Source organism: Symphalangus syndactylus, chromosome X (genome assembly GCF_028878055.3).
Source record: "Symphalangus syndactylus isolate Jambi chromosome X, NHGRI_mSymSyn1-v2.1_pri, whole genome shotgun sequence".
NCBI lineage: Eukaryota > Metazoa > Chordata > Mammalia > Primates > Hylobatidae > Symphalangus > Symphalangus syndactylus.
In genome coordinates, this window is record NC_072447.2 from 78,307,381 (window position 1) to 78,323,318 (window position 15,938).

The following is a 15,938-nucleotide window of genomic DNA, read 5'->3' on the forward strand; positions in this document are numbered from 1 at the left end:
TTATCCTTGATCAGGTCCTGAGCTCCTCTCCACATGTATCATCTGCAAGTAGAAGGTCTAAAGAGACTTCATTGCAATTAAAGATGTTATCAAGCAAGGCAAAACAAAACAAACAACTCCAGCACAGTTTATACACAAAGATACTACATGAAAATGGGATGGAAGAAACAAAAAAAATGGCAGATGGAGAATTCTCACCAGAGAAATGTTGCCATATGCAGATTAAAATTGTGAATAAACATATCAGCATAAATTCAGTAATATTAATTAAGTAATCATCTCTATAAAACAAGAATATAAAACAGAAATGCTAGAACTCAGGGAAGAGTTGGTAGACAACAAAAGGAAATGGAATATGAGCTATGTCAGAGACAAAGAAGGAAATGGGAATAAAAAAATAAAGCCACCACAGGAATAAAAGTAAAACTGGAAGCAGCAAAAGGAAGTGGAAGCAGCAAAAGGGAAAAAAGATACCACTGAATAAACAGTAAGAGACAGAAAACAGGAAAAACCAAGCAACCAAAATGAAATGCAAATTGAAATTGGTTGTAACAACTTCTCAGTTTCCTCATTAGTTAATGAATTAAATAAAATCCTTGATGTGTTCATTTAATATTCCTAAGAGAGTCATGATGATATCTTTTTTTTTTTTTGAGACAGAGTCTCACTCTGTCACCAGGTTGGAGTGCAGTGGCAGGATCTCTGCTCACTGCAAACTCTGCCTCCTGGGTTCAAGCAATTCTCCTGCTTCAGCCTACCAAGTAGCTGGGATTACAGGTGCCCACCACCACACCCAGCTAATTTTTGTATTTGTAGTAGACACGGGGTTTCACCAAGTTGGCCAAGCTGGTCTCGAACTCCTGACCTCAGGTGATCTGCCTGCCTTGGCCTCCCAAAGTGCTGGGATTACAGGCGTGAGCCACCACACCCAGCCAAGGTTATACCTTAAAAGTACTGACTGAGATGCCCAATAGATACACTTGACAGGGCCAGGTAAATTGTGTTACTGGAGAAATGTAACTCATAGATTGTTTACATTAATCTTTTCTTGGCTTCCAGATTGAATCTAAAGTGGCAGCAGAACTTTGTTGAATCTCTGCTTCTTTCTTTTTTCTTTTCTATTGAGTTTATGTTTTGTTTTAGTTTCTGGTTTGTGTATAGTCAGTAAGTTATATTCTTCCTTGGTAGCAGCAATGACTGGGAATGTGATTATATGGTCTGACCATTTGGCGGTCTTTGTAATTGGACTAATGGATTATCTAGTCACTTACCTAGTCACTGATGGGTGGGAAATAACAGAGAATTTGTCTTTTTTGTTGTTCTATTTGTTCATTTTGAACTCAAATTAATCAGTAATTTCATGCCCGCAGGGAAGGTGAACACTTTAATATCTGGACTGGTGTATTTCTGTGTTTACTCTTAACTTGTAGCTGAAATTGTAGATCTGAGTTCATAAGATCACTTTATCTATGTCTATGTGTCTACAACTGAAAAAGGCTTTGACCTCACATTGTGTGAGTGTAAAATATTTTCCTATCTCTGGGGAGTATTAATAAGTTATATTATAAAGTTTCCTATATTAAAGGAGCTCTGTTCTAATTGGTTTATAGACATAAATAAGAACTTAGATACATTTTTTTAAATTCCAAGAAAAAAAGAAGTTGAACTTCTTTTTTTTTTTTTTTTTTTGAGACAGAGTTTCACTCTTGTTGTCCAGACTGGAGTGCAATTGCACGATCTTGGCTCACTGCAACCTCTGCCTCCCGGGTTCAAGCAATTCTCCTGCCTCGGCCTTCCAAGCAGCTGGGATTACAGGTGCCCACCACTACACCCAGCTAATTTTTTGTATTTTTAGTAGAGACAGGGTTTCGCCATGTTGGCCAGACTGGTCTCGAACTCCTGACCTCAGGTGATCCACCCACCTTGGCCTCCCAAAGTGCTGGCTACTGCGCCCGGCCAGAAGTTGAACTTTTAATACTAAAATGTGCTAAACCAAAAATATTTTTACAAAAAATTCTGCTAACTCAAACATTTTAAGAATCCAAAATTAAGGTAAATCTTTGGCAAATGAGATTTGTTTAATAATTCTTGTTTAAATCAAGAAACTGGGCTGGGCGCTGTGGCTCACACCTGTAATCCCAGCACTTTGGGAGGCGGAGGTGGGCGGATCACGAGGTCAGGAGATGGAGACCATCCTGGCTAACATGGTGAAACCCCGTTTCTACTAAAAATACAAAAAAAAATTCAGCCGGATGTGGTGGCAGGCGCCTGTAGTCCCAGCTACTCGGGAGGCTGAGGCAGGAGAATGGTAGGTGAACCCAGGAGGCAGAGCTTGCAGTGAGCCGAGATCATGCCACTGCACTCCAGCCTGGGTGACACAGCAAGACTCCGTCTCAAAAAAAAAAAAAAAAAAAAAAACTGAAAAGACAACCCACAGAATGGGAAAAAGTATTTGCAAACTACCCCTCTGACAAGGGATTAATAAGCAGATACATATACAGAGCTCAAACAACTCTATAGGAAAAAATCTAGTAATCTAATTTTTAAAATGAGCAAAGGATCTGAATAGACATTTCTCAAAAGAAGACATACGAATGGCAAACAAGCAACTGAAAAGTTGCTCCGCATCATTGATCATCAGAGAAATGCAAACCAAAACTACAGTGAGATATCATCTCATCCCAGTTAAAATGGCTTATATCCAAAAGATAGGCAAAAACAAATGCTGGCGATGATGTTGAAAAAAGGGAACCCTTGTACACTGCTGGTGGGAACATAAATTAGTACAACCACTATGGAGAAGAGTCAGCAATCCCACTCCTAGGTATACACTCAAAAGAAAGGAAATCAGCATATGGAAGAGATATCTGCACTCCCATATGTATTGCAGCACTATTCACAATAGCCAAGATTTGGAAGCAACCTAACTGTCCATCAACAGATGAATGGATAGAGAAAATGTGGTACATATACACAATGGAGCACTATTCAGCCATTAAAAAGAATGAGATCTAGTCATTTGCAACAATATGAATGGGACCGGAGGTCATTATGTTAAGTGAAATAAACCAGGCACAGAAAGACAAACCTTGCATGTTCTCACTTATTTGTGGAAGCTAAAAATTAAGCCAACTGAACTCATGGAAATAGAGACTAGAATGATGGTTACCAGAAGCTGGGAAAGATAGTAGGGGAGAATGTGGGGATGGGTAATGGGTAAAAAATATAGAAAGAATGAATAGGCCTAGTGTTTGCTAGCCTAACAGGGTGACCACAGTCAGTATTAACTTAATTGTACATTTTAAAATAACTAAAAGAGTATAATTGGATTGTTTGTAACACAAAGGATAAATGTTTGATGTGATGGCTACTTCATGTACCCTAATGTGATTACCACGCATGGCATGTCTGTATCAAAATATCTCATGTAATCAATAAATAGATACACTTGTAATGTACCTACAAAAATTAAAAATAAAACATTAAAAATAATTTTTATTTCAGAGAGCTATGTCATTTTTGGTGATTTATTTATGTAATGTATAAAACAAGCATACATTTTATTTTACTTGGGTCTGTTTTTCCTAAATGTATACAGATTTACTAATCAAATAAGATAATGTTACTTATATATAATATTTAAGATTATGAAAGATGTAAATTAGTGTTCAACTGAAATTGAATCCCTGTTCTGACAAACTTTTATTTCAGCAGTAATTACATTCTGTGGTATGTTAGATTTAAGATAATCTAATTAACTTAACACACTGGTTTGATATTAAATTGAGTTCATTAATGGATAATCATTGGATACCTACATAATTTTAATTAATATAGACTGCTTAAATATTGATTACTAAACACAGTTTTTTGTTTTTGTTTTTTGTTTTTTTTTTGAGACAGGGTCTCACTCTGTCACCCAGGCTGGAGTGTGGTGGCACAATCATGGCTCACTGCAGCTACAGCCTTTCAGGCTCACGCAATCCTCCTGCCACAGCCTCCCGAATAGCTGGGAGTATAAGCATGCGCCACTATTCCTGGTTAATTATTTAAAAAATTATTTATAGAGACAGGGTCTTCCTATGTTGCCCAGGCTGGTCTTGAACTCCTGGGCTCAAGCAATCCTCCTATCTTGGCCTCACTAAGCAGTTTTAAGTTTATATACTGTTGCTTCTTTTTTTTTTTTTTTTTTTGAGATGGAGTCTCGCTCTGTCACCCAGGCTGGAGCGCAGTGGTGTGATCTTGACTCACTGTAACCTCCGCCTGCCGGGTTCAAGTAATTCTCCTAGCACAGCCTCCCGAGTAGCTGGGACTACAGGCATGTGCCACCACGCCCGGCTAATTTTTTGTATTTTTAGTAGAGATGGAGTTTCACCATGTTGGTCAGGCTAGTCTTGATCTCCTGACCTCGTGATTCACCTGCCTCGGCCTCCCAAAGTGTTGGGATTACAGGCATGAGCCACCGAGCCTGGTCCTATATACTGTTGCTTCTTATTTTTATATGCTATAAAGAGACAATATCTTTGGGTCATGTTAATGGTTGTGTTCATTTTCCTCTTTAAAAGAGATGGGTGTGTACATCGAAAGTGCTACATGTGTTCATGAGCTCTGTTAATCTGCTATAATGTTTGTGAGAGATAGTTCTCAATTGCACCTCTCAAATTTTCTCTTTGAAACAGATATTATTTTGGTTAAAAGTTAAAATTAAAACAAGTGGTTGAAATTATATTATGAGCAATAGTGACAAATGGGTATATGCTTCTGCTTTTAAAGGGAAAAGTAGTTTGTTTGTAAGACAGTAGTTCTCAAACTTTCTGTTCTCAGGACCCCTTTGTACTCTGAAATATTACTAAGGACTTCCAAAGAGGTTTTCCGCATGTATGTTGTAACTATCAATACTTACCATATTATAAATTAAAACAGAAAAAATTAAATATATTTATTGATTGAATTGATTTGAGATGAATCTGTTGCATGTTGATGTCAATTTTAATAAAAATAATTTTATTTTAAAAATAAGAAGACTGCTTCACATTTTTGCGAAGTTCTCTAATGCCCAACTTAATAGAAATAATTAGACTCTACTATCTGCTTCTGCATTCAATCTATTACAGTATCACACATCATACTGCCCCTGAAAAACTACACATCTTAGTATTATAATAAAAATAGTTTTGACCTAGTGGATGCCCTGAAAGATGGTCAGTTTGTTCCAGAACATCAAAGAGCATAATGAAGGACAAACTGGGAAAGTTAAATTTTTTTGCCCTGATTTAAACCTAGGTCTGAAATAAAGCTATGCAATGTGTTAAAATTGTAGCAACGTTATCTAAATTTTGATGGGCTTGCTTCCTTAGTTTATTGATTAATGCCTTCACCACAATGCAAAAGTTATTCTTCATCTTCTGTGTAATCTGCCTAGATAGCAGATTCTGTGTTTTACAAGAATAATTCTCTGAGCTTTATGTTGTCTTTTTCTTTATTTTTGATTATTTAGTGGCAAACTAACAAAGAACAAAGGTTCCTCACTTGTCAAAGAGCTAAAGTTCTTTACAACTGTGTTACCTCCTATGTATATTTATTTATTTATTTATTTATTTATTTATTTTTGTGATGGAATCTCACTCTGCCTCCCAGGCTGGAGTGCAGTGGCGCAATCTCGGCTCACTGCAATCTCCACCTCCCAGGTTCAAGCAATTCCCCTACCTCAGCCTCCGGAGTAGCTGGGATTACAGGCATGCACCACCACACCCAGCTAATTTTTGTATTTTTAGTAGAGACGGGGTTTCACCATGTTGGCCAGGCTGGTTTTGAACTCCTGACTTCAGGTGATCCACCCACCTCGGCCTTCCAAAGCCCTATGTTTATTTTTAAATGTTTGATTGTCACTTTGTTCAAATAGGTAACCAAGTATTGTTTATTGGGCACTCATGATCCTACTTATTTATTTTTATTTTTAATTCCTATAAATTTAAAGGACACAAGTTCAGTTTTGTGACATGGATACATTAAGTAGTAGTGAAGTCTGGGTATTTACTGTAACCATCACCCAAATAATGTACATTGTACCTATTAAGTAATTTCTCATCCTTTAACCCCCTCCCACCACCTCACCCTTCCTAGTCTCCAGTGTCCATTATTCCACACTCTATGTCCATGTGCATACTTTATTTAGCTCCCACTTATGAGTGAGAACATGCAGTATTTGACGTTCTGGTTCTGAGTTGTTTCACTTAAGATAATGGCCTCCAGTTTCATCCACGTTACTGCAAATGACCTGATTTCATTCCATTTTTATGGCTGAGTACTATTTAATTGTGTGTATCTTCATTCCACATTTTCTTTGTCCAATCATCCATTGATGGGTACATAGGTTGACTCCATCCGTATCATTGCAACTGTGAATAGTGCTGCAATAAACGTATGGGTGCTGATATCTTTTTAATATATAATTTCTTTTCCTTTGGGTAGATACCCAGTAGTGGCATTGCTGGATTGAAAAGTCATCAGAAAAAATGCAAATTAAAACCACAATGACATATCATCTCACACCAGTCAGGATGTCCATTATTAAAATGTCAAAAAATAATGATGTTGGCAAGGATGCAGAGAAAAGGAAATGCTTTACACTGTTGGTGGGAATGTAAATCAGTAGAGCTTCCATGGACAACAGTGTGAAGATTTCTCAAAGAACTAAAAACAGAACTACCAGATCCCATTTTAATCAAGCACCCAATTTGCCTCTAACAACTCTTGATTTTACCTTCCAAAAATTGGATCACAAATAGAGATTACTATGAACTACTGTACATCAAAAAATTAGATAACTTAGATAAAATGACAAATTCCTAAAAGCACACAAATTACTAAATTGACTTTAGAAGAAATAGAAAATCTCAACAAACCTATAACAAGTAAAGAGATTAAATAAGTAATTTAAAACCTCCCAATAAACAAAAGTCCAGGACCAGATGGCTTCACTGGTGAATTCTTCCAAACATTTAAAGAAGAATAAACAGCAGTTCTTCTCAAACTCTTCCAAATAATGGAAGAGGAGGGAATACTTCCTAACTTCTTCTATGAAGCCAGCATTACCCTGATACTAAAGCCAAATGTAGACATCACAAGAAAAGAAAATTACAAACCAATATTCTTTATGGATAGCAATAAAAAAACCCCAACAAAATACTAGCAAACCAAATCTTACAGCATATTAAAGGATTATACAATCTGATTAGGTGTGATTTATCCCAAGAATGCAAGGGTGGTTCAACATAAGCAAATCAATTAATGTAATATACCATGTCAATAGAAAAAAGGAAAAAAGGTCATATTCATTGATGCAGAAAAATCATGTGATAGAATCCAAAATATTTTCAAGATAAACTAGGAATGAAAGGCAATAGCCTCAACCTGATAAAGGGCATTTAAAAAAATTCCACAGTTAACATTATACTCAATGGTGGAAGCTTACCCCTAAGATCAGAAACAAGACAAGGATGCCCTCTCACTACCGCCATTCAACACTGTACAGGAAGTTTGCTATTCAACATTGTACAGGAAGTTTTAGCCAGATAAATTAGGCAACAAAGAGAAACAAAAGGCATCCAAAGTAAAAAGAAAGAAGTGTAACTCTCACTGTTCACACATGACATGACCCTACCTATAGAAAATCCCAAAGAAACCACAAGAAAGCTACAAATTCAGCAAAGTTGCAGGTACAAGATCAACATGCAAAAATCAATTGTGTTTCTACACATCAGCAATGAACAATCTAAAGAGGAAATTAAGAAAACAATTCATTTACGATAGTATTCAAAAGAATAAATTTAGCCAAGAAGGTGGAAGATCTGTACAATGATTACTATAACACACTGATGAAAGACATTAAAGAAGACCTAAATAAGTGAAAAGACAGCCTACATTTTATGGATTGGAAGACTTAATATTGTTAAGATGTCAACACTTCAAAACTTATATTACGCTAAGCAATCTCTATCAAAATTCCACCAGCCTCTTTTTACAGAAATGAAAAAGTCAATTCTCAAATTTATATGGAATTGTAACGTGCCCCAATAGTTCAAAACGAATCTTGAAAAAGAACAAAGCTGGAGGGCCAACACTTCTCTGTTTCAAAGCTTATTACAAAGCTACAGTAATAAAACAGTGTGGTACTACCATACAGATAGACATATAGACCAACAGAATAGAACTGAGAGTTAAGAAATAAACCCATACATCTATGGCAGATTGATTTTCAGCAAGGGTGTCAAGACCATTACATGGGACAAAGAATAGTCTCTTCAGGCTGGGTGTGGTGGCTTACACCTGTAATCCCAGCACTTTGGGAGGCCGAGGTGGGTGGATCACCTGAGGTCAGGAGTTCGAGACCAGCCTGACCAACATTGTGAAACCCTACCTCTACTAAAGATACAAAATTAGCCAGGCATGGTGGTGCATGCCTGTAATCCCAGCTACTTGGGAGACTGAGGGAGAAGAATCGCTTGAACCAGGGAGGAGGAGGTTGTAGTGAGCCAAGGTTGTGCCATTGCACTCCAGCCTGGGCAACAAGCAAAACTCCGTCTCAAAACAAACAAACAAACAAACAAACAAACAAAAAAAATAATAGTCTCTTCAACAAATGGCATGGTGGCAACTGGATTTCCACAGGCAAAAGAATGAAGTTGGATGCCTACTATACCATTGAATATAAAAATGAACTCAAAATGGATCAATTACCCAAACATATAAGCTAAAATCATAAAACTCTTAGAAGAATATATAGGAATAAATCTTCATGACTTTGGATTTGGCAATGGATTCTTTGACATGACACTGAAAGCACAAGCAACAAAAGAAAAGGTAGATAAATTGGACTTCATCAAAGTTAAAAACTTTTTTACATCAAAGGACATTATCAACAAAGTGAAAAGAAAACATACAGGAGAAAACATTTGCAAATCATATACCTGATAAGGGTTTAATATACAGAATATAAAAAGAAATCCTAAAACTCAACACCAAAAAACAACCCAAATTTAAATACGGGCAAGGAACTTGAATAGACAAGTCCTTTCCCTCCCTCAAAGATGAAATACAAATAACCAGTAAAGACACGAAAAGATGCTCAACATCTTTAGTCATTAGAGAAATACTAATCAAAACCATGAGATACTATTTAACCTACTAGAATAGCTATAATAATAAAAAATGGAAAACAACAAGTGTTGGCAAGGAGGTGGAGAAATTAAGATACATTTCCCGGTGGGAATGTAAAATGGTGAGAATGGACTAATACAGTAAATTGGTACCAGTAGAGTGAGGTACTGCTATAAAGAGACCCAAAAATGTGGAAGTGACTTTGGAACTGGGTGACAGGTAAGAGGTTGGAACACTTTGGAGGGTTTAGAGGACAGGAAGATCTGGGAAAGTCTGGAACTTCCTAGAGACTTGTTGAATGGTTTTGGCCAAAATGCTTATAGTGATATGGACAATGAAGCCCAGGCTGACATAATTTCACATGGAGATGAGGAACTTCTTGGGAACTGGAGCAAAGGTCACTCTTGCTATGCTTTAGCAAAGAGACTGGTGGCATTTTGCCTCTGCCCTAGAGACCTATAGAACTATGAACTTGAGAGAGATGATCTGAAATTGGAACTTATGTTTAAAAGGGAAGCAGAGCATAAAAGTTTGGAAAATTTTCAGCCTGACAATGCAACTGAAAAGAGAAACCCATTTTCTGGGGAGAAATTCAAGCTGGCTGCAGATATTTGCATAAGTAATGAGGAGCCCAATGTTAATCACAAAGGCAATAGGGAAAATGTCTCCAGGGCATGTCAGAGACCTTCAAGGCAGCTCCTCCCATCACAGGTCTGGAGGCCTAGGAGGGAAAAATGGTTTCCTGGGCCAGGCCCAGGGCTTCTCTGCTTTGTGTACTCTTGGAACTGTGACTTTTAGCCACATCCTAGCCACGGCTAAAAGGGGCCAAGGTATAGCTCAGGCCACAGCTTCAGAGGGTGCAAGCCCCAAGCCTTGGTGTCTTTCATGTGGTGTTGTGCCTGTGGGTACACAGAAGTCAAGAATTGAGGTTTGGTAATTTCTACCTAGATTTCAGAGTATGTATGGAAACAAATGGGTGTCCATGGAGAAGTTTGCTGCAGGGGTGGAGTCCTCATGGAGAACCTCTGCTAGGGTAGTGAGGAAGGGAAATGTGGGGTTGGAGCCCCCACACAGAGTCCCCACTGGGGCACTACCTGGTGGAGCTGTGAGAAGAGGGCCACCATCCTCCAGACCCCAGAATGGTAGATCCACTGACAGCTTGCACTGTGCACCCAGAAAAGCCACAGACACTCAATGCCAGCCCATGAAAGCAACCAGAGGGAGGCTGTACCCTGCAAAGCCACAGAGGCAGAGCTGCCCAAGATGATGGGAACCCACCTCTTGCATCAGCATGACCTGTATGTGAGACATGGAGTCAAAGGGGATCATTTTGGAGCTTTAAGATTTGATGCCCTGCTGGATTTCAGATTTGCATGGGGCCTGTAGCCTCTTTGTTTTGGCCAATTTCTCCCATTTGGAATGGGTGTATTTACCAAATATCTGCTCCCCCATTTTATCTAGGAAGTAACTAACTTGGTTTTGCTGTTATAGGCTCACAGGTGGAAGGGACTTGCCTTGTCTCAGATGAGACTTTGAACATGGACTTATGGGTTAATGCTGGAATGAATTAAGACTTTGGGGGACTGTTGGGAAGGCATGATTGGTTTTGAAATGTGAAAGGCACATGAGATTTGGGAGGGTCCGGGGTGGAATGATATGGTTAGGCTTTGTGTCTCCACCCAAATCTCATCTTGAATTGTAATCCCCATAATTCCCATGTGTTAAGGGAGAGACTGGGTGGAGGTGATTGAATCACAAGGGCAGTTTCCCTCTTGCCCTTCTCATGATAGTGAGTTCTCATGAGATCTGATGGTTTTATAAGGGACTCTTCCCCTTCACTAGGCACTTCTCCTTCCCATCACTTTGTGAAGAAGGTGCCTTGCTTCCCCTTTGCCTTCTGCCATGATTCTAAGTTTCCTGAGGCCTCCCCAGCCATGCTGAACTGTGAGTCAATTAAACCTCTTTCCTTTATAAATTACCCAGTCTCACGCAGTTCTTTATAGCAGTATGAAAATGGACTAATACACCATATGATGGAATAGAATTCAGCCTTAAAATGGAAGGGAATTTTGACACATGCTATGACATGGACAAATCTTGAATACATTATGCTAAGTGAAATAAGCCAGTTACAAAAGGACAAATATTGTGTGATTCACTTAAAGGAAATATCTAGGGCTGGGCATGGTGGTTCACACTTGTAATCCCAACACTTAAGGAGGTCAAGGTGGGAGGATAGCTTGAGCACAGGGTTCAAGGCTGCAGTGAGCTATGATTGTGCCACTGCACTCCATCCTAGGCAACAGACCAAAACCCCAACTCAAAAAAAAAAAGAAAGAAATATCTAGAATAGGCAAATTCATAGAGGCAGTAAGCATATGAGAGGTTACCAGGGGCTGGAGAAAGGGGGAATGGGGAAATTATTCTTTAATGGATACAGAGTTTCTGTTTGAGATGATGAAAAAATTTGAAAATAGATAGTAGTAATGGTTGTACAACTGTACCCTTAAAAATGGTTAAAATAGCATATTTTATGTTATATATATTTTACCATAAAACTTTCATGAAATAATGTACTGTTTTCCAATAGGAAATTTTACTTTCCTTAATTCTGATATTAGTCACCTTAATTAACTACAGCCATTAAATCTCTATAATGTATAGACAGTTAAAAAAGACTCTGAAGATTGCCTGAAGTCTATATATAGACTATATAGATACACATATATATGTATATAGTCTATCTGTGTGTATAAAAATATACTTAGACTGTATATATGTATATGTAGAGAGACATTTATCTCTATCTCACTATATCTCTCTATCTACTCTATCTATAGTCTAGTTGTATTCCTAAAAAAGAAGAAATTCATTTTTTTGGTGGACAGTTAGCATTCTGACACACTTTTTTATTTTTATTTTTTTGGAAACAGTGTCTTGTTGTGCTGCCCAGGCTGGAGCGCAGTGGACAATCTAGGCTCACTGCAAACTCCACCTGTGGGGTTCAAGCGATTCTCGTGTCTCAGGCTCCCGAGTAGCTGAGATTATGGGCACATGCCACCATATTTGGCTAGTTTTTGTATTTTTAGTAGAGATGGGGTTTCATCATGTTGGCAGGGTGGTCTCGAATTCCTGGCCTCATGTGATCCACCCACCTCAGCCTCCCAAAGTACTGGGATTACAGGCATGAGCCACTGCATACTTGCTTAAAGAAAAGTTACGGAAGCAATGAATTTTGCCCTGAGCACTGCTTTAGCACTTTAAATTCTACTATGAGTTATTTTCATTACCATTAGATTCTAGTATACTGTAGTTTGGGTTTTTAAAAAATGTCCAGGTGGTAGGGTTTTTCAAAAAAGTTATTCCAATATTAATCTCTAGTTTTTGCACTGTGATCAGACGATGTTGTCTGTTTTATTTACATGTCTTAGAATTTATTCAGGTCTTCATTGACATCAATTTTGTAAAACTTCAAAAGGCACACGAAAAGATGATATGTTTTCTGTTCTCAGGATACACAGTATATTTTCAGGCTACAGAGTTTACTTCCATTAAATCTTCTATAATAAGTATTTTATTTGGGTTTTCTCTATCTTTACTTTTTGTTGTTTTTATTCATTTAAGTGACTGTCATAGACTAAGCGAAGTAAATTAAATTTTATGTATTTATGTTCTTCCTTATAATTCCTATAATTTGATACTCAAACTGTCAAAGACATAACACATAAGCAAAAACAAAGTGACAGACCAATAATTTCTAAATGTTGGAAAACAGAATTCATCAACATATTAAAATAATAACATACTATGACCAAATAGGGTTTTTCCAGGAATGAAATGATGACTTAATTTTATAAAATCTATTATTATAACTCAATATATTAATAGTTCAAAAGAGGAAAATATGACTATCTCCATAAAGTCTGAAAAAGTATGTAATTCAATTGAACATCCATTGATTTTAACAAATTCTGAAACAGGGACAGAAAAACACATTGTAAAAACTTCAGTCTAAACCTAAAAGCCAATACCACATTTAATGAGGAAATAGTATCAAGATATTATATAACTTCCAAAGGCTTACTACTGTTTAGATTATTTTATTTATTTATTTTGAGACAGAGTTTCGCTCTTGTTGCCCAGGCTGGAGTGCAATGGTGTGATCTTGGCTCACTGCAACCCCTGCCTCCTGGGTTCAAGAGATTCAAGGATGCCTCAGCCTCCTGAGTAGCTGGGATTACAGGCATGAGCCACCGTGCCTGGCTAACTTTGTATTTTTGGTAGAGACGGGGTTTCTCCATGTTGGTCAGGCTGGCCTCAAACTCCTAACCTCAGGTGATCTGCCGGCCTCGGCCTCTCAAAGTGCTGGGATTACAGGCGTAAGCCACCGCACCCAGCCGATTTAGATAATTTTATAACAAAATATTAGCAGTATCTGTTATCTTGATTGTGAAGACTAGCCTACATTTAGTCAAAGTTAAAGCTTGATTAAATTAGATATTAAATCTAGTGATCTAAGATTAATAATATTATGTTAAACAATAATAAAATATTTAATGCTGTACTTTCATATAAAGCAAAGTAAAAAATATTCTTAATCTTAGTGTGTTACAGAGTCAATACTGATATAGAGTGGGGAAAAAATCAGCTCTTAAAGAATCATTTGGGCTGGGAGTGGTGGCTCACACCTGTAATCCCAGTACTTTGGGAGGCCAAGGTGGGCAGATCACTTGAGGTCAGGAGTTCGAGACCAGCCTGGCCAACATGGTGAAACCCTATCTCTACCAAAAAGTACAAAAGTTTAGCCAGGCGTTGTAGTGCGTGCCTGTATTCCCAGCTACTCAAGAGGCTGAGGTGGGAGAATCGCTTGAACCCAGAAGGCAGAGGTTGCAGTGAGCCGAGATCACGTCACTGCACTCCAGCCTGGGTGACACAGTGAGACCCTGTCTCAAAAAAACAAAACAAAACAACAGAAAAAAAAAATTTGACTGGTTATCAAGTACTGCAGTGGCACAAATTTCTGGTGACAAAAGACTTGTTTATTCAGATTCTAAACTCCTTTCAAACTGTGTTACCAAACTTCCAGTTCTTACTGTACCTGTTTGTTTCAGGAAATTCTGGATGTCATTGCATGTCTGGATCTCCTCAAGTGCACGACTCAGGAACATGGTCTGTTTGGCAACAATGCAACAAGATAATTCGTCCCAACAAAAAAGAACTTTAAGCAAATTAATATAATCTCATATCATTTTCATTAAAAACAGGTAAAAATAATAGAAAGATGATAGTTTAAACTGAACATTTTGGAGTTTATATAGAACTATTAGCCTCTATTTGCACATTTCCTTATTGTTTCAGAAAAATGAGGATTAAATAGAAAATCTTGAGCATTATCAATTTCTTCAACAATCTAGAACAGAAGAGAAACACTTCTAGAATGGTTGTGTGAGGAGCTCCATGGATCCTCTCCTCAGCAAAACAATCATCATAACTAGTGAAAATTAGTAAACATAATCATGTAAAGGCTCAGGAAATTGCCCCGAGGGTATAGAGAAAATGAAGAAACATTTATTCCAGGAAATCTACTAAGTCTTAGTAAGAACAGTAGGAGCCTGTGACATTTAAGCTATGATTCACTCACCATCCGCCAGCTCAGTGTGATGTAAGCACTACCTTAGATGGGTGTGGCCAAGAAGATAGGACTCTCTCTACCTCCAGTTTCTGGGCTAGGGATTCTCTGAAGGGCCAGAATGCTGGCACTTCTCACCCCCCCAGATCTCTATTGTAGAAGCTGCATTATAAACAAGCATAGCTCAGAGGCCTAGAACTCTCTTTCTCTACCCAGCCTCTAATTGTAAGGCAAAAGCTCTATCCCAGGCATTGCAAGCTCAGGATCCTGGGTCTCAATCTCATCTCATCTCAGCTCTCTCATCTCAACTGCTTATAGGATAGAGTGTTCATGCTGGGAGCAGCAAGCCAAGAATATCAGGGACTACAACTCTTGCCCAGTCTTCCACTCATACAGTTGGACTGTCACTCTGACAGAAGTGGGCCACTGTCCCTGCCCCTAGCTCCAAAACAGTGGTTCAGTTTCTGCCCAGTAGGAGAGGCAGATCTATAGCACTCCCTAAAGGAAATGACTTTAATTGGAATAGAGCGTGGGGAAGTTCAAGTCTAAGGACACTGTAAAAAATCATGGAGATTTTGGTAGTGAGCAATTAAGAGGAGATTGGTAGCTCAATGATATTAAGAAGAAAATAATAGACCAACTAGAAGTTTATAGAGAGAAGTATGTGAAGAGACAGCTAAGAAGATTTCTATTCCTTCAAAGGGGTCTTATTTTAATTAGAAGAGGCTGTGGGGCAATTTATGCACAAGAGCATTTACACACACACACACACACACACACGCACACACAGTAATCACCTAGCAATTAGTCAAGACTAACAGCTGGATGTGCTACAAATAGAAGAAGGTCATCTAGAAGCTTAAGAGGTCAGATCAGGAAAAGAGTAATAAAGAACCCTCCTAAAATCACTGTCATCCTTTACCAGAGGGAGGTATAAGCAGTCTTTGCACAGGCAAAGACTGTGCCTTCCAAGGAGTGACATCAGAGTCTATGTACCATGGGAAAATAGACTTCACTATTTCCCTATAGCTAATTCACTAAACAAACAAAGAAGCAAACATTAACATCCACAAACCCCATGGAGAGATCAGTACCCAAAGATACTACAACATATTATCTAAAACGTCCAGTTTTCAACAGAAAATTACAA

General features: G+C 38.1%; 1 protein-coding gene across 2 annotated transcripts in view; it reads right to left on the reverse strand.

Annotated features, from left to right (window-relative positions):
• TEX11 (testis expressed 11) overlaps positions 1-15,938 on the reverse strand; it is a 399,429-nt gene that overhangs the window by 46,435 nt on the left and 337,056 nt on the right. For both annotated transcript variants that reach the window (XM_055266828.1, XM_055266827.2), the window contains one exon: positions 14,258-14,330. In XM_055266828.1, the coding sequence (XP_055122803.1) occupies positions 14,258-14,330 (73 nt within the window). The remainder of the gene's footprint in view (positions 1-14,257; positions 14,331-15,938) is intronic.